The sequence below is a fragment of the Natrix helvetica genome (assembly GCF_964273705.1).
Source record: "Natrix helvetica genome assembly, chromosome: 5".
Taxonomy (NCBI): domain Eukaryota; kingdom Metazoa; phylum Chordata; class Lepidosauria; order Squamata; family Natricidae; genus Natrix; species Natrix helvetica.
This window is the reverse complement of record NC_138551.1, coordinates 46,423,921-46,442,774: the sequence shown is the minus strand read 5'-3', so window position 1 is coordinate 46,442,774 and position 18,854 is coordinate 46,423,921. Positions and strand designations below refer to the sequence as shown.

General features: G+C 47.2%; 2 protein-coding genes across 4 annotated transcripts in view; both read right to left on the bottom strand.

The window, feature by feature from the left end:
- Positions 1-7,324: 7,324 nt before the first annotated feature.
- The window catches only part of GIGYF2 (GRB10 interacting GYF protein 2), a 107,784-nt gene continuing 96,254 nt past the window's right edge, over positions 7,325-18,854 (bottom strand). For all 3 annotated transcript variants that reach the window (XM_081955311.1, XM_081955312.1, XM_081955310.1), the window contains 7 exons: positions 12,745-12,867; positions 12,279-12,515; positions 11,986-12,194; positions 10,877-11,031; positions 10,219-10,379; positions 9,746-9,893; positions 7,325-8,929 (listed from right to left, as the gene is read on the bottom strand). In XM_081955311.1, the coding sequence (XP_081811437.1) occupies positions 8,862-8,929; positions 9,746-9,893; positions 10,219-10,379; positions 10,877-11,031; positions 11,986-12,194; positions 12,279-12,515; positions 12,745-12,867 (1,101 nt within the window). In that variant the 3' untranslated portion in view covers positions 7,325-8,861. The remainder of the gene's footprint in view (positions 8,930-9,745; positions 9,894-10,218; positions 10,380-10,876; positions 11,032-11,985; positions 12,195-12,278; positions 12,516-12,744; positions 12,868-18,854) is intronic.
- The window catches only part of AIRE (autoimmune regulator), a 178,411-nt gene continuing 170,086 nt past the window's right edge, over positions 10,530-18,854 (bottom strand). The window contains exon 14 of the transcript XR_014175562.1: positions 10,530-10,550. The gene's annotated coding sequence lies outside the window, so the exon portion shown is untranslated. The remainder of the gene's footprint in view (positions 10,551-18,854) is intronic.

Here is an 18,854-nt window from a genome sequence, read left to right as displayed (position 1 = left end):
AACCAATAGAACTGAGTCTACCAAAGTGATGTCATTGCCTCTGAGGAGAGTCCTCCCGCTTTTCTTGACGAAGGAGATAAGTAGACTGCTGTGCGCTATTCGATTGCTCTCAATCCCTTGATGATCCAGTATTTCTCTCAAAACTCCCTCTGCGAACTAGGCCAGGACTGGAAAGGGTGGGGATGACCGCTGTCTCCACCTGCCCAGAGAAGGAGCGTATCAGGTAAGAGCCAATGCCCCATTCTCCAAAGTTGGTGGAGACAACGGTCATACATGGGATGTACCAAAGCTAGGCCTGACCCCAGATGGGAAAAGACTGGCCTAGGAGCTGAAAGAGGGGAGAACCTGTTGTAGGACCCACCGTCCGAATGCCGCATCCGCTGATGCGTATCTATCCACCTTGTAATGACAGATAAAGGAGGTAATAGTAGTCCAGGAAGCCGCCTTGCAGATCTCTTCCACCAAGGCCTGCCGAGTCCATGCCACCGATGTAGCCGCACTGCACGTGGAATGTGCCGTGATGTTGGATGGAGGAGTGAGGTAATGTACCAGGTAGGCCCTGGAAATGGCAGATCGGATCCAGCACCCGACCATTGATGGAGAAGCCTTTAACCTTTTATTTATGGGATGGAAAGACATGAAGAGAGCTTTGGTGCATCTGAAGGTGGCTGTTTTGGCGATATAGACCTTAATAGCACGCCGCATGTCTAACCTGTGCCATTTGCGTTCAAGTCTGTGAGAAGGATTAGGACAGAAATTTGGAAGAGTGAGCTCTAGAGATTGATGAAACGTTGAATGTATCTTTGGAATAAAGGTGGGATCAAGGCGAAGGACCACACGATCCGGGTGAAATACACACAGGTCAGATCAGATGGAAAGGTCCGCCAATTCTGAGACCTGCCGTGCCAACGTAATAGCCACCAGAAAGGCCGTCTTAGAGTAAGGTGATGCAATGAGGCTGACCTGAGAGGCTCGAAAGGCGTTTGAGTGAGAAAGTCGAGTACTTTGGCTAGATCCCACGAGGGGAAACGGTGTATGACAGGAGGGCAGAGATTAAACGCACCCTTAATGAAACAGCGGACGTGAGGGTGCAAGGAGAGGGGTTCATCCCGGTGAAGAGAGAGGATGGAAGAGAGGGCCGACACCTGTCGCTGAAGGGTGTTAGGTGACAGCCCTCTATCAAGCCCCTGCTGCAAGAGCTCTAAAACCTGGGGAACTGAGGCCTCCAGGGGAGTGGCATCTCGAGAAAGGCACCAAGTGATGAAAAGTCTGCCACATAGATTCATAAATTCTGCTAGTGGCTAGGCGGCGGGAAGCCTGGATAGTTTGAATTGCAGTCTCAGAAAGGTTAGCCATCCTCAAGACCGCCCGCTCAGCCTCCAAGAGGTCCAACCTCTTCTATCATTTTCCGAATCACCCTCTGTATCAGGGGGAAGGGAGGGAAGGCGTACAGGAGACCGCGAGGCCACCTGCACCTTAATTCGTCTGTCCCTTCCGCACCTGGTGTCGTGTAACAAGACAGGTACCTGGGCAGCTGCTTGTTGGACACCATTGCAAAGAGATCTAGCACCGGAGTCCTGTACCTGGATGACAGCTGTCTGAATATGCAACGGTTCAGGCTCCATTCTGCAGGGTCAATTGTTGTGCGACTCAGCCAGTCTGCCCTGGTGTTGTCGGTGCCCGAGATGTGTTCAGCATGAAGAGAGAAGGTTGCCTTCCGCTCAGATTCCTAGGCGAAAGGCAGACTCCATGACAGATACCATCCTCATCCCCCCTTGGTGGTTGACGTGTGCCTTGGCCGTTGTGTTGTCTGTCCGAATCAGTACATGTGTGTTGCGGAGTGAGGATTGGAAGTGGAGAGCCAGATGAATGGCCCTCAACTCTAGCCAATTCATACTGTGGGAAAGGAATCGGACCAGAGACCCTGAGCTACTTGATTCTCCAGGTGGGCGCCCCATCCCATTATGCTCGCGTCCGTCATGACTATGAGACATTGAGGTTCTCTGAAGAGAGATCCCTGAGAAATGGCCGGGGATATCCACCAGTCTAGAGATTGAAGTACCTCTGGAGTCAACCTGACTTTCACTAGGGAACAGCTGCTGTTGGTTTTCTGGAATGGCAGAAGAAACCACTGAAGGCCGCGGCTGTGAAGCCATGCCCAAGGAACGATGGAGAAACATGAGACCATCTTCCCCAGCAGTTGAGACAGCTGGAGAAGAGGGACCAGCTGTCTCCTCTGCACCTCCTTGGCCAAGTCCCTGAGACTGATCTGGCATTCCCGAGACAGGAAGACCCTCCCCTAAGAAGAATCGATGAGGGCTCCTAGGTGCACTAGTCATGAGGTGGGAACAAGGTGACTCTTCTCCTGATTGATGGAGAATCCCACCCCCTGCAGCACCTGTAAGGTGACCTGGAGATCCCGAAGAGCCTGATTGTGTGACCTTGACAATAAGAGGATGTCGTCCAGGTAGCACATGATCCAAATGGGTCTGGCTCGCAAGTTGGCTGCTGCGACTGCCAGGAGTTTGGTGAACATCCTTGGGGCTGATGATAGTCCGAAGGGGAGGGCCCGATACTGAAAGTGACGGCCCGCATAGACAAAGCGGAGGAACCGTCTGTGTCGCCTGTGAATGGGCACGTGGAGGTAAGCCTCCGTGAGGTCCACTGATGTGAGGAGATCATGTTTGCATACTCTCTAGGATTGATAGGAGAGAGTGCATTTTGAATCTCCTGTACCTGATGAATTGATTGAGAAATTTGAGATCGAGGATTGCTCTCCAGCCCCCCAAAGACTTTGGCATGATAAAAAGACGAGAGTAAAAAACCCATCCCACCTGGCCTGGAGGCACAGGTTGAATGGCCCGAATGTGGAGCAGATGATGGATGGCCTGCTCTCCTAGGAGCCTCTTGTGAGGATCCCTGGAGATTGGGCACATGACAAAGTGGCTCGGAGGACTGGAGCGCAGGTCCAAGAGAAGGCCGAACCTGATAGTGGACCTGACCCACGAGTCGTTGGTGATGTCATCCCAATGATCTGTGGAGGACGCCAGACGTCCCCCGATCGAAAGATCCTCCAGGCAGTCAATTCTACCTCTTATAGGAGTGGTTGTTATTGTCCCTGAATGACTTTCTGAGCTGGAATCTCTGGTTGTTCCTGCCTGATCTGTTGGAGGAGGGGCCCTGTCTGGGAGGAGCCTGGTGTTGCAGACGAGAGTTGGAGGAACCCCCATCCTGACCACAAAAGGGCTGCCTACAGTAAAAAGGCTGACTGACCCTCCTGTTTCTTGGTGGCCGGTTGTAGGACCTTCCGCTTATCCTTGGACTCTAAGGGAGGACCAAAGAGAAGGGAGGAAGAATAGGGAGAGGAGGCAAGTCTCCACTTGGCTCGGGCTTCCGCCTGCCACTGCTTTAGCCAAAGAAGTCGGCAGGTGGAGATAGAGAATGCTAGGGCCTTGGACGCGAAACGGGCCACATCCAAGGAAGCATCTGCGGTATATTCCAGGGCTGCCTTCAATTTGTTAATGTCCCTGCGAGCCCTAGAATCCTGGGCCGGAAGCCTCCCTTGGAGTTGCCAGCCATAGAAGAGCCGAGCGACTAAAGAGCGAAGCAGAGGTAGCTGCCCTGACGGCTCAGGCCGAGGCCTGGCGTCCCTTGACCAGAGTCTGTTCTATTCTCTTGTCTTCAGGGCAAAGAGCTTCCTCAGGAGCTGCTGAGGCTGCATTAGAAGAGGAGAGCTAACAGTAGGTAAGTCAATAGAAGGTACCTCTAAAACTTTAGTGAGTTCTGGTCCTGCATTATACAGCCGCTTGTCCAAGGTATTGGGGAGGGGGCCTGTACCTGGTGATGGCCATTGGTTCTGGACCACATCTATGAAGAGTTTGGGCGATGGAATCACCTCCTTTTCCACCTTAGGTTGGATGAAGAGGGGGTCAGTGGTGTCAGTCTTGTCCTCTTCTGCTCCCTGAGATGTCTTGGGTGAAGGGATGCCCACAATCTTCTTGGCCTTAAAGAGAAGAGACCGAAAGACAGCAGGTTTAAAGAGACCGACAAAGGTAGAAGGGTCGGGGGGAAGGCCCTTGTCTTCCGAGAGATCTGAATCTCTTGCAGGGTGTTCCTCTTTTCTGAAAACCGACGGTTGACTGGATGTGCCAGGTAGCTCATGCGATAAAGAGGCCGAGAGCTCACCATCCCTGCATCTGGAACCAGAAGAAAAAGCAGACCTGCGAGGAGTAGAATGATTAGAAGACCTGTGATTAAGACCTGCTGCTATGCCTCATTCGATGACCTCAGATATCATATCAGCCATGCCAGGTGTGTACGAACAGCGGTGGGATGGGGGAGAGATGACCTCCTGGTAGAGTGGCTCCTCATCAGGGGTGATGCTCCTGCCATCTTCAGATTCATCCCTACTGCAGGCCATATCGCCCGTGCCCCTGGCTTCCTCAGGTTGGATAATGGAAGCAGCAGGGGAGAGATCATCCTCCGAATCAGAAGACAGGTCAGGAGGACTGGGAGGAACAGGCCTCTGGGGCTGAAACAGATGGGATTCCGTATGCTTAGTCTTGCTTCTGGCCTTTTTACGCGGAGCCTGAACTGCATTGCCATCTTCCAGAGCAAGTGGATTAGCTGAATTCCTATGGCTAGGCCTAGGAGTCTTGGGAGGGGGCCCGGGGGGGGGGAACCTCTGAGGCGAGCCTGTGCTTATGGGTCCTGGAGGAAAGGGACTCGTTGCTGGGGGCAGGGCCCCAGGCAGTTTGAGGCACTTGCGGTTCCTGGGTAGAAGAGGCGGCCATGGCCTGTATTCATGACTAGTTGACTCAAAATGGCCACTGGAGCATCTTTGCGCCAAAACAAAATGGCTGCTGAGGCTACAGAGCCTATGGGCCGGGCGCCACTAGGTAGCCGAGGCCGCGGAAGAGATAAGGGCATTGGTGGTCCTATGGAGAGGCTGCAGAGGTGAAGGGCAGCTGCGGTGGTCTGGCGTTGGCGGGAGTGCTGAGTAGCGGCGGCGGTGTGCAGCGGAGGCACTGTCTAGGAGGCGGCGTTGGCGTTTGGCGGCGAGGGAGAGCCAGCAGAGGCAGCAGCGCTAAGCGGAGCCTCCAACGGCAGTGCTGGGCAGTGCTTCATTCGGGACGTCTCTGCAAGCCGCTGGCAAGGTCAGGAGGCTAAAGCCTCGAAGACAGCCTGGCAATCCCCCTGAAGAAGCCCTGGCGCTGAGAGAGAGATCCCTGACTCCGAGGGGAGCTATCAGCGACGATTCGACCTCCACCAGTAATTTAGAAGATAAATTTGAGAGGAAATTCCAATTAAATCTAATTAGAGTAGCCAATTCAGAATTTTTAAGTAGAAATGTTGAGGAGAGAACAATTAGCAAAGAGGCGATGACATCACTTTGGTAAACTCAGTTCTATTGGTTACTGGCTGAGTTAACCCATGCATGACCGCTGTCTCCACCAACTTTGGAGAATCTTGAGATCACCAACTACTAATGGTGGCTCAAAGAAAAATATTATTTATTATTTATAAAATTAGTAGTATCATTTAGTACTAATCTTACTTATTTTACATCTTCTAAATGTGATATTTTTATGACCCATTTTATGCCTATTTTACTTGTTCAGTATTGAATGTTCTACGTCTGTATGTTTGTAGGTGCTTCTAACATCAATAAAGAAAATTATTTACAGGTTCATATAGTGGAATGTTTTGCATAGATAAGTATCAATCTACTCCAGTGTTGACGAAACCTTTCAGCACTGAGTGGTGAAATGGGAGCGGGCATGTGTGTGTGTGGGAAGTGCCAGAAACCGGAAGAGCAGCTCTCTGGTGTGCAAACACTGGAGCTCCAGAAACTGGAAGAGCAGTTCCGCAGCACGTATGCATGCGCCAGGGAGCTGAACTTCCAGTTCCCAGCTGTCACTTGCGTGCTAGTCACCTAGTCTTCCAGTTTCTGGTGTGCATGTGTGCAAGACCAGCTGGTCGGCACGCATGTATGCGCTGGAAACCGGAAGCTCAACTTCCCAGCGCACGCATGCGTGTAAAGGAACTGCTCTTCCTGTTTCCGGCGCTCCCCTGCGCATGAAGACCAGCTGGCCAGCATGCATGTGCACGATGGAACCTGGAAGAGCAACGGGCGACGGCTGGCGTGCCCAGAGAGATGGCTCTGTGTGCCACTTCCGGCACATGTGCCACAGGTTCACCATCACAGGTCTACTCTGTCTAATTTAAGTCTGAGATCTTTGTCAATTGACTGCAAATCAGTTAGATTCTATTTAGAGATCTCAATCTGTCATCCGTCTCTCCATGAATTACGAGTATACAAAAGAAGGGCTATTATTAATAGCAGTGTAGTAGTAGTAGTAGTAGTAATATTTAAATAAGGCAGTTGTTTCCTGAGCTTCAAATTTTATCCATGCCAATTTTTACTAAAATTATTTCAATTTGGAACTCACTTCTTACATATTCAGAATTGTTTGCATACACGTTCTTGGACTAGCAAACATCCCTATTTACATAATTTATTTACATCTCACTTTTAAAAAATTGGGACTTATGCGAAGACAGCAATTCTAAAACTTATTTGGAAGTAAATCTAATAAAATTTAATAGGACTTACTTTTGAGATGAGATGCACAGAACTGTTCTATAGGGCTCTATAAAAGTATTCGGTTACACTAATTTAGTGAAAGGGAAGTGGAAATTCTAAAATGTTTATAAAAATTTTGAAACATAGTTAATCTGACTTTTTTATTTCCTTAACTCATCCTAAAACAGCTTTTGAAATCTAGCACAAAAACTAAGTGTTAAGGAGTACAGACTTAGGTGTTAAGTCTACATTTAAGAGTCACATAAAATCACCTCTGTTCCCAAAAGACAGCATCTTTTACAAGTAGATTAGAGAACCATTTCTTTGGTTTGAAAAAAATAGCAACCACTGTTGATACAGTACTTGCCATTTTGATCACACTGGGCTTATTAAAGTCTCTGTTCTAGATGTTTACAACTGTAAAAGGAACTACCCAGACTTAGTCTCTTGCATAAACGAAACAAGAGTGTGAATAAGCGAATGTCTTCAAATGGAAAAAAGTGAAGAGTGAATCTTTGTCAAACATTTGCAGCCTTGATGTTTATTTCCACCTCTAAAATTATCAAGTAGAAAAACCAGCAACATTCCTCTAGGATTACAAAATAAAGCAACTGCTGTCCCTCCAGCTCCTGTGTACTTGCTTGTCAATTAAGCAAATGGGTATTTGTAGCACTTCAAGGCTGATTTTAGCACCACAAAATATTGCCAAAACTGGTTTTGATAAAAGCAAACAATATGTGCAATAATACAACCAGGTTTTATTTTTTTAAAACTTCTTGTCCCCACTCCCTCTTATTATGTAGAGTTCAGAGGGAATTTAAAGATCTGTTGTAAACATAACTACCCGCTCTCCCTGCTTCATAAGTGTACAAAGTAAAGGAGAGCAGATTTGTGACAGGTTTCTCTGTGCTAGTAGATGCAAAACTATTTACAAGTTTACAACCATCTCTATACAGTTATTGTACAAATTTGCATTTGAAAGATGAGAAAAGGCGAGGAAAATCAACTGAAATAAAAATTAAAGCAACTTCGGTTGTTTTCTTCAGGGGATGACAAAGAAAATCTTCACACAGCAACTTCACTGCGCAAGTGGGAGATTGGGGTGGGGGACAAGGGTGAAGGTACCTAAGTGCACTGAATTCTGGAATATAACTGGGAAAAGATGGATGGTATAAATATGGGCACAGTTAAAGTAATGGGAGAGGGTACTATGTAACAAAAACCAGCACACTGCATTTTATTCATATGATTTTTTTTTTACAAACATAGACACTGCCAATGCTCAAATTCCTTGTGTCATTTATTTTTCTTTGAAGACGACATCTCCTGTTTATTGGCATAATGCTGCTGCAGAACTTACAAAATCCTGAATCACCATCATGTGTAACCAGATGAAAATCTGGCTACATTTCATGCTCCAAAGGTAGTGTCAAATCCTCATACAAAGCCAACTGATGAACATACATATGGTAAAGATCCTATGTGCCTCTGAAACGAGACAAATTCACAGCAGAAGGGTCCAAAATAACTGGCCCAATCACAATGGAGGAAAGAGAATTACAGGAGAAATTCAGCCTGAAGTAAGTGCCTCCTCCCACAACTTGAGTCCCCAATTGTTCAAGAAGGCTGGATGCACCGAAGCCTGAACTCAAGTAGCGTTGACAACACCACTTAATGAAGACAGACTTGAGCTTCCCCAAATGCAATGTGCTGAAGATAGGCTGACAGGGATGTGCAATGCCAGACCAATCCAAGCTGAATGCTGCCCACCACAAAAAAATTCTGCTGTTGGCAGTTTTACAGTTTATTTATGAATGCACCTCCTGAAACTGGAAGGCATGGAAGTCAGTATCTGCATGGCATTTTGGTTCTGAATGACATCTGTTAACCATGAGCTCTCCACCATGATTGCACGGGCTTATTGTTGTGAAAGTAATGACAAAAGGGAAGGAAGCTACCATATGTAGACCTCCAGATGGCTTTCCAAATAGCTTGGGAGGAAAAAAAAATCACTCACAGTGCTTTGAATTGAACCTCTGAATAAATCTTCTTTTCTGTCTACCCAGTACAAAAACCAAAAACCAATATAAATGAAGGTGGCTGTGCAATCCTGGGCAGAAAGCATTTGTTGAAGCTAAAAACAGCAGCCTGAGATGATTGATTCTGTGATCCATTTGCAAGGCAAAGATGACAGCAGTAAAGAGAAAGGACTCTGTCCACCAGTGGAGAATGCATGGTTAACAGACACTGGAAAAGCCAGGTAAGTGGTATTTACTCAGTAGTCATCCAAAGTCTCTATTTCTCCCATATTGAGCCGTTCTGATGAAGCATTGACTGAGAAACCTGAAAAACATAGATCCAAGTTTACAGTTTATCAGTTCACAGATGAATCATGTTTCATACTTGCCAATTTACATCTAATTAAACAACCATACAAAATTATAGATCGTAGTTAAGAAAAAAAACCTTTCTAGTATATCAGTTCAGTACTTTTAAAACATTGATTCATGTAATATTGAAGAATTCTCTTGATGATCACATATTTTATTTTAAAAATACATACCCACTATCTACTGTTTTTTTAGGAATCTAACAAATCAACAAAATGGAGCATATGAAATTTAAATGCACAGATATGTACATAAAACTTTAGCAGCTGTTTTCTTGCATACACCTGATTGCAGAACTAATAAAATAATCTGTGCAGCAAACTCTGGGGACTAAAGGGGTGTTGACTGATAAATAAAACTGCAATCCCAAGAGGAGAACAAATAGTTATCACCAACTCTTCTACCTTAGTTTCTATGTTCTCTGTGGGCCTCCATTTATTTAGCATACCATATTAAATTTCTGGTTTATGCAGAAAAATGTGTAAGATATTTAGAGCAATGATGTTATATCGTGAGAGCCAGTCTGATGTGATGAAGGCTTCAGGTTAGAAACTGGGAAATCCTGCCTTAGGCCCAAAGATTCCTGGATAATTTTAGGCCAGTTGCTCTCTCTAAGCTCTAGGAAGGGGGAAGCAGCAAACTACTTCCAAAAAGCTTTGCCAAGAAAACTGCAGGGATTAGTCCAGGGATTAGCTGTCAGAAGTTAAGGCTGACTTGAAGGCACACTAATGTTACACATTAATTATAATTTGAAGGTTCTAAAACTCACCTAACAAGCTTGGATCTGCACGAACCATTTTTTGTTTCTTCTTCTTTTTGCCACTCTGCACTGCTTCAAAACTGGACTGCTGATTGTTGCTCTGATTAGTTTGAAAGACAGTATGCAAAGAACTATGGTTCATCCCCCATACAGAATCCTGGAAATAAAGGACATATTTTAAGGTAAAGTTAAGTTTTTATGTACTTGCCCAAGAAGCATTCCCCCTATTGTAGGAATGTATCAGAAGATATTTTCATATACTATCAGTTACCTGATAGACATTTTCCATATGTCCATTTACTTTTTATCTACATACAGTTTTAAGGAAAGCTTCAAGATGAATAGTTTCTGTATTAATACATCCATGCTCAAACATGCTCTCCTTTTTAGGAACAATTCCACATCTATCTGATGCATTTTTCTCTGCCCGAGTAATATCTACTTCTGACTTGGAAATATTTCCCCAAAACAGAAATATGAACCTGCTGCTGCCGTTGTTGGTTGGCTTTTTGTTTGGCACGGCGCTCAAGAAACTGCTTGGCAAATTCCTTGGCTTCAGGGGCGTCCCCAAGATAAGCTCTGATGTAATCATGAACCTCATAAGGAGATTCCACTTCTTTCAGGAAAGAAACAAATGTGGGAACTAGAACAAGAAGAGAGATTCAATTGTGAGAACTCTGTAAAGAATGTTAAGGAAAGCAATGCAATGCAATGGACAAGAGCTTTCCAGTATCAGCTATTTGGTAAACGTCTTTAAAAACTTTATGTAAAACAAAATTATTTCCGCTTGAATAAAAAAACAAAAAAATGTTTCCTATCATCACTGAATTACTTGCTAATGAAAACAAGAAACAAGGCTACTTCTACTTCATTTAATTTTCAGCAATGCAGAAAGTCCTGTGCTAAGATGTGCAATTCAAAAATATAAGCGGTATTATGCAGCACAATTTATATACCCACCCACTTATATATTTATATATTGGGCAATGAGTATTGGATCTCCTATAATTTTCTCATATTTATTTATACTACAAAACAGTATCATGGATTTCGAATGCAACTATGATACAATTCCTTGTAATATGTGGTAGCATGCATGGTATATATTGTAAGATGCTTGTACCTTTTACTACTGCTTACCATCCAAGTTGTTAGCTGTGTTGAGTGCATGAAGCATTTGTTCACACCACTGAGTGAATCCATCCTGAGGTTTATTAACTCCCTGAAACAATTTCAATAACTTTTCTTCTTCTTCTACCTTCTTGTTATGCCTGCTTGTAACATCTATAGATTTACTGGGACAAAGAAAAACACTATCACTGCAGAGTATAAGGAAGAGATGTAGATTGCCAGGAACAGGATAGGAAGTATGTAACTCTAGAAACCAGAAAACTCTAGCAATCTATCAATTATATAAACAAAATCATATGGGTGTACAATAAGGTATAATCTTAATAGATGCAGCCAGCTGGACTTACTATCTATCCATTTACTTCTACTCATACTTATTTGACTCCATACTAAGCTGGATTAACCTTCCCTATCTGTTCAATGACTACCTTCCATCTTTCTATTCCGAAAAACATGTGTCACAGGGAAATGGTCATGGCAGAAGTCTTGCCCTGTGTAAATCATCCTGGATATTTCTGGATCTAACATATATGATAGAGTAGGTTGTAAGCCACCCAAGGTTCAGTATGGGTGGCTATACAAAGGCAGGCAGGCAGGCAGGCAGGCAGGCAAGGAGACAGGCAGGCAGGGCCTTGCTAAAAACCAGGAAAATGTGAATTCTAGTCCCATCTTACTCATGAAGCCATGAGGGAGGCTGTGGACCAGTACTCTCTTAGCCCAACTCATCTGATAGGGTTGGTTGTGGGTTGTTTTTTTTTTTTGGGGGGGGGGGGTATAAGAGATGTTCTCTGCCTTGAGTTATTTATAAACATAATACAGGTAGGATCAATAAATCTTTTTTTTAAAAGCCAGACTTAGCTTTTGGAAATGCATAAATGACTCCAGGTTCTTCTTAAGACAAAGCTGGATAGCTCACTGCATGTAATGGGCCTTTTACCATGCCTAATACTTTCCCCCGTTATTTATACCGGCTAACCTAAAATATGATGAAATAAACAATTCTGGTTGTCCTGTGGTTTGATAGAAAACTTTCGTCCACTGAGCCATTTATAAGAAATGCCGCAAGCTTTGGCACTGTTGAACAGAAGAAAGAAAAATTCAACCACACACATTCTTACCTGACGCTAGCATTGTTCTTGTTTTTATTGGTTGCATTACGAGGGCCCACTTCTTTGATTGCATCATCCCAGAATCCCATGTTTGAATTTTTTGTATCAGCATTACTCCAAATACTACTGACAAGATCTGTTGCCCACTGGCTGCTAGGATTTGTGCTTAGAGAGCCCCATACCGAATTGCCAATGCTGGTATGTCGATTTGAATGTTGCTGGGGAACAAAAAGGATGAAGTGTTTAAATCTGCCTTGACTTCAATGAGAAATTATAAACATTACAATGTAGGAGCTGCTCACTGGAGTGCTGTGGGCTCTGCTCTGCTGCTGCTGCTGCTGATGTTGTTGTTGTTGTTGCTGCTGCTGCTGCTGATGTTGCTGCTTCTGCATCTGCCTTGCCTCTTCCTGTTGTATCTCCAAGAGAGATTTTGTAGTGCTGGCAGACTTGGCAACATTTCCCCAACCAGACAGCTTCTGTTGCTGCTGCTGCTGCTGCTGCTGGAGAGCTTTCACTAGTTCACGCTGTTGACGCCTTTGCTAGAAGATAGTAAGTGCAAAGCCTGATTGCAAAACATCACAGGAGTGCCCTCTAGTAGCCACCACTCATATTAGCAAGCAAGAGTGGATTTTTCAGAAGCAGAAAAAAATGAGTAGAATCATGTAATGTCTTTCCCAATGCAGATAGCAGGCTTAAGGAAACAAGTTCCGAAGTTCTTGCTCAGCAGCTACCCAAAACTATTTATTGTTTGGAAACTATAACATTTACCTCTTCTCGAAGTTGTTTCTCTCTCTCTTCTTCAAGCTTTTGGATTTCTGCTAATGATAATGTTGCTTGTGACTGACAAGCTCTTGAACTGGATTGCTGACCCCATGTTGAAGAAGAAGGGAGCTAGGAAGAGATGTACACAGAAAAACCAGTTAAGGTTCTCCTAACGGAGACAAGAAATACATCAAAAAATGAGATAAAGAATAAAGAAAGGGAAACAAGAAGACTACAGGTATTAACCACAATTTGATTATTGCTCTCTTATACCGTACAACTGCAATCTTTTTCTGTATGACACCCAAGCTTGTAGCTCAATAAAAATTTCATATTGCCAACAAAAAGAAATAGTTTCTACAGCAGTAAGGTTCAGACTAAAGGTTGAGGCAGAGAGCTGTGAAAAATAAATGGATTTTATTGAACTTAAATATCCCATGTTAAAAGAAGGGGAAACAGCTAAAACAGTTGAAGAACCAGTAATTCAGAAGGGGAAATAAAAAAAAAAAGATGTATTAACAAAAGCAAGACCACGAGACAGAGCCTTTGGGCAAACTTTTTATCTAGAATGATTAAATGTGGTTTGCCATATAGGGCAGCCTTTTCAAACAGAAAAAAAAGAACCAGTATAGTATAATGCATAAAAATACAACATTGCTTATTATACACAAATAACTTATGCCCAGTTGTTGAGTGACCATTTAAAGTTACAGTGAAACTAAATGAAGGGACATATGATTGGTCGGCAAAGTTACAGCTATTGCAGTGCCTCACCATCACATGATCAAAATTAAGGCAATTAGCAGCCTGCATCACTTAACAACCACAGGGATACTTTAACTCCCCCGACTCACCTACCTATCCCCGGCATTTATATCCTTTTGACCCTCTGTACTCCATGGTCCCTGTCCTGACCCTTCACAAGGCATCTGCTGGCTGCACGAGATTTTCTTTCCCAGATTGTGCATAGTGGTTTCCTCCTGAACCAGGGGTAGATCAACTCACGTGGTCAGCAGCTGCTTTAGGAAGGGGCAGGATGGATGCACCTCGTCAGCTGCAGGACCAGATTTTGAAGGTCAGTTGGGCTGGCAGGGGACTTGTAATATAGGGTAGTAAAGACAACCACGGCTGGAACTGGGACACTTCCTGGGATGTTGAGGCTTTGGGGATATTGTTGTTGGAGCTTCCTGGGGTTAGACAGTATTGCACTACACGGCTTCCAGGTGCAAGACAGGGCAGCCAAAACGGCAGAGATGGGGGGGGGGGGGGGATAAATAGTTGGGGAGAATTGAAGGGGAAGCAACAGAAGAATCAAGGTTTGAGGCTGGGAGGGATCAAACCTGGAATGGTTTGGATTGGGGTGGGTCCTCACCTAACAACCATTGAAATTGCTTAACAGCAGCAGTGGAGAATGTCAGGTTTGCTGTTGCTACGTGATGTAGTCAGATGACATCACATGTTATGATCGCATTGCTTAGCAATGGAAATTCTGGACCCAACTGTGGTCATAAGTCACGGAATACCTGTATTTGTTCTGCTGGAGTTGTAGATTTCTTCACCCATCAAGGGTAGTATAGATTCAGAAAAGAATTACAACCCTAACCCTAACCGCCAAAAATATTGCACAAGTAGTCTTTGCTTAATGACCAAAATAGAGGCCAGAATTTCCATCGCTAAGTGAAGTGGTCATTAAGTGAAACATATGACCACACTGCTTAGCAAATAGCTCCTCCAGTTGTTCCTGCTTCTGGTCATTAGACAAGGACCAGGCTGTTGTTAGACAAGGAACTCACATTTCTCTTAGCCTGCACAAATTACCAGTTCTGTCCTGCTACCTTCTCCTCACCCAGGCCCGGTGAGCTCTCTTCGGCAGATGAGGTTCCGCTGTCCTGCCAAGCTTGCCTCTCATTCAATTCCTCCCATCTGTCTATCTCCACTGCATTTTAATTTTTTAGCTACCCTCACTCCACATCCCACCCGCAGTTGACCTTCTGTGTCTTCTTCCTCCTGCTGATTCTGCAGAAGGCTTTGCTAAGGGCCAGCAGTTGCCTCGGCTGACAAGGTCTTATGAACAGCAGGAGGAGGAAGATGGCAAAGGTTAGCTGGGGGTGGCAGTCAAATGCAGGGTGCTACGCAAGGCAAAGGGCCAAGAGCTGGATCAGCTGGGTGCTCTCTGTCAGTAGCAGGAGGAAGAAGAGGGCAAAGGTTAGTTGGAGCAGCAGGAGTGGCAGGAGGGGGGGTAGGTAAACAGGTGGGAGGAGCTGAAGCAGGAGGGGGGGTAGGTAAACAGGTGGGAGGAGGAATGGCGGTCGGCCGATAGAGCTCCGTGTTTTGCGGGGCGTGTTCCGGGGTTTTAGGAGTGCTGCCGGCCCCTTTTCCAGCATGGGGGTCGGGTCCCCCAGTAAACAGCTACCCTGGTTTCGTTTATGACCCGAACGGGTCTTCCAGGGTAGCTGGGTGCCTGGGAAAGGCTTGAAGAACGAAGAATGAAGAACGAAAAATGCAGCCGATGGGGGAGGCGCCCGGAGGAGCCGCAGAGAGACCGTCTGCGTTTGGAGTTGTTGAAGGAGAGGCAGACGGTCTCGAAATGGCGGACGGAGAGCCAGGAGACGTGCCAATATCAGCGAATTTGGATTTCAGGCTGGAGGCTGGTAACCTAGGACCATCAGAGACTGTGGATTGAGGAGGCAAAGGCTGGAAGCGCCGGAGGCCAAATCCCTTGGCCTGCAGCTTATTATGAAAGGTAGCTGTGGGAGCTATGGGAGGTTTGAAAAGGTTTAAAATCCATGTTGGCTGAATTTGCGAGGATTGGAGACCGGCCAGGACTTTTGAGGCCGGTAAAGACTGGATGGATAGACCGAGAAGGAGTTGGAGGAAGGAAGGAAGGAAGCTGGAGGAAGGAAGTTGGAGAAGGAAGCTGGAGGCCGAGGAGAGGCCGGTGGGAGCGGCGTTGGGGCCTGGAATGGTGGTTTTTGGGGGACTAATGCGCAGTTACAGGCCAAGGCAGGATTGAAAGCCTTGAAAGCCTAGGACCGGGTAGGAATAGGACCATGACTATGATTCAGGAGGCTGTATAGAGACTGGGGGGGGGGGAGTTTTATTGGCGGATTGCCAGGAGGCCCTTGTTATCGTGCATTTGACTGCACCCCACCTACCCCCCCGGCTGACTATTTATTAACAACTGCCCGGATTCCATCTGCATGTGCCCTAGAAGATCTCTGCCTACCCTATATGATTCACTGCTGATCGACCATCTGCTCCCTGCCTATTTCCAATTACAGTCCAACTACCCCTTGCCATTTGCCACCTACCACCCACCGCCCCCACCTTCTGATTGTCATCTAACCAATTCATTATTATTACCCCCATCTAAGTTTAATGACCGGACTATTCTGTTTTTGCTGCAATTGTGTTCTTCAAATTTTATTGGATCATGACATCTTCAGCACAGACCCTAAGCCCCGACGACGAACTTTTTAACGTTTTATGTATTCAAGGTCAGACCTTATCCTACTGCGAGAGTCCCCCCTCTCGCAGGTGTGGCCCTCCGCCCTTTCGAGGGCCCACCTTGATGACGGATTTATTAATCCCGAGAGGTGGAGGAAGCGGAGACTCAGGGGGTTTTTAGTTAGTTGCTTTTTAAATATTTGTAGGGGTGGGGTTTTAGGGGTTGTGGGGCGGGTGGGTCAGATCAGGAGCGATGCGAGAGCCGGGCCCCTAGGTGTGGTCGCGAGCAGAGGGGGCGGAAGGGAGGAGGAGGGGGAGGATACCATCCCTATACAGGGCTCTTTAATACCAACAGTCGCAGGGAGGGGCAGATACGAGGACAGTTTAAGAACTCACAGTCGGTTGGGAGACCGTGGTTGCTGGTTACACCCGGTCGCTTGTACCAACCCCCGCGTTCTAGGTGGTCAAGAGTCACAGACCCAAGGCCTAAGGCTGTTGTTATGCAATGCGAGGTCCGTTGTTAATAAGGCCCCCCTCATCCACGATCTAATTTTAGAGGGGGAGCCGGACCTCGCGGGAATAACGGAGACCTGGTTGGGCCACGAGGGAGGTCTTCCCCTCGTGGAAATGTGCCCACCAGGATACCGAGCATTTCACCAGCCCCGGGCCCAGGGAAGGGGCGGTGGGGTGGCAGCAATTATTCGGGAGGACTTAGAGCCGAGGGAGTCTACTGTGCCACAGACGTCCGGATGTGAAGCCCTTGTTGTGAAATGGGGGCCTGGGAGACAGTCGGGCCTGCTGATAGTATACCTGGCTCCTCGCTATACATCAGCGGCCCTGCCCGAACTACTCGAGCTGATCGCATCGGTGGCGGTTGAGACCCCCAAACTTCTAGTGATGGGGGATTTTAACCTGCCGTCGGTGGGAGAAGCATCGGAGGGGGTTCGGGAGTTCATGGCTTCCATGACAGCCATGGACCTGACTCAAATGATTCAGGGCCCAACACACGAGGGAGGACACACTCTGGACCTTGTTTTTGTCTCTGGCCAGTGGCTGAGTGATCTGGGAGGAGGGGACTTAACCATCACTCCCCTGTCATGGTCAGATCACTCACTCCTTCGTCTTGACTTCCCTGGTGCTACCTCCCGCCGCGGGGAGGCGGAACCGGAAAGTTCCAGATGGTTCCGCCCCAGGCGCCTGATGGAACCTGATAGGTTCCAGACGGAGCTTGGGCCACCTCCTGTAACCTTGACCCGCCCCCGGGTAGGGGACCTGGTGGTTGCGTGGAATAATGCAACTACCGGGGCCTTGAACCGGATGGCGCCTTTGCGGCCTCTCCGGCGGCAACGATCCACCCTAGCCCCTTGGTTTACCGAGGAGCTGAGGGTGATGAAATGCCGCAAGAGACGTCTAGAGAGTCGTTGGAGATCCTCTCGCTCCGAATTTGATCGAACACAGGTACGAGCCCATTTAAGGACGTACCTTGTGGCATTGAGAGCGGCCAAACGTCAATATTGTGCCACTCTCATTGCGTCCGCGGAGAACCGCCCTGCCGCCCTGTTTCAGGTGTCCCGCTCCCTCTTGTTTCAGAGACCGCGGGAGGCCCCTTTACAGGGCAGGGCAGAGGAATTTGGTAAATATCTGCAGGATAAAATCGCTCAAATCCGGAGAGACTGGGTTCCAGTCAGTGGTCCAGTGGAGACGCCCACGGCGAGTCTTGAGGTTTCGATCTGGGAGGAGTTTGACTTGGTTGCCATCGAGGATTTGGACAGATTGCGTGGACGACTGCGACCCACCACATGTTTATTGGACCCGTGTCCCTCCTGGCTTGTACTGGCATCCTGGGAGGTTACACGAGACTGGCTCCTGGGCCTAGTGAATGCTTCGTTGGGCGAGGGGTCCCTCCCGGCCGCCTTGAAAGAGGCGGTAGTGAGACCCTTGCTCAAGAAGCCTTCCCTGGACCCTTTGGAGCTAGCCAATTATCGTCCTGTCTCCAACCTTCCCTTTTTGGCGAAGGTTGTAGAGAGTGTGGTGGCCTACCAGTTCCCACGACATCTGGAGGAAAATGATTATCTAGACCCGCGCCAGTCCGGCTTCCGCCCCGGTCACAGCACGGAGACGGCCTTGGTCGCGTTGGTGGATGATCTCTGGAGGGCCAGAGATAGAGGCTGTTCCTCTATCCTGGTCCTATTAGACCTCTCGGCGGCTTTTGATACCATCGACCATGGTATCCTGCTGCGCCGGCTCGAGGGGCTGGGGGTCCGGGGCACCGTCTTGCGGTGGTTCGGCTCCTTCCTTTCTGACCGGACGCAGCGTGTGTTGACAGGAGAAGAGAGGTCGACCCTACGCCCCCTTACTTGTGGGGTGCCACAGGGGTCGGTCCTCTCGCCACTCCTGTTCAACACATATATGAAGCCGCTGGGTGAGATCATACGTGGTTTCGGGGTGGGATACCATCTGTACGCTGATGATACTCAGCTGTACTTTTCCACCCCGAACCACCCCAACGAGGCCATCGAAGTGATGTCCCGGTGTGTGGAAGCCGTACGGATCTGGATGGATGACAACCGACTCAAGCTCAACCCTTCCAAGACGGAGTGGCTGTGGGTACCAGCCCCCCGGTTCAGCCAATTAATTCCATCATTGGCCATTGGGGGCATTCATCTTGC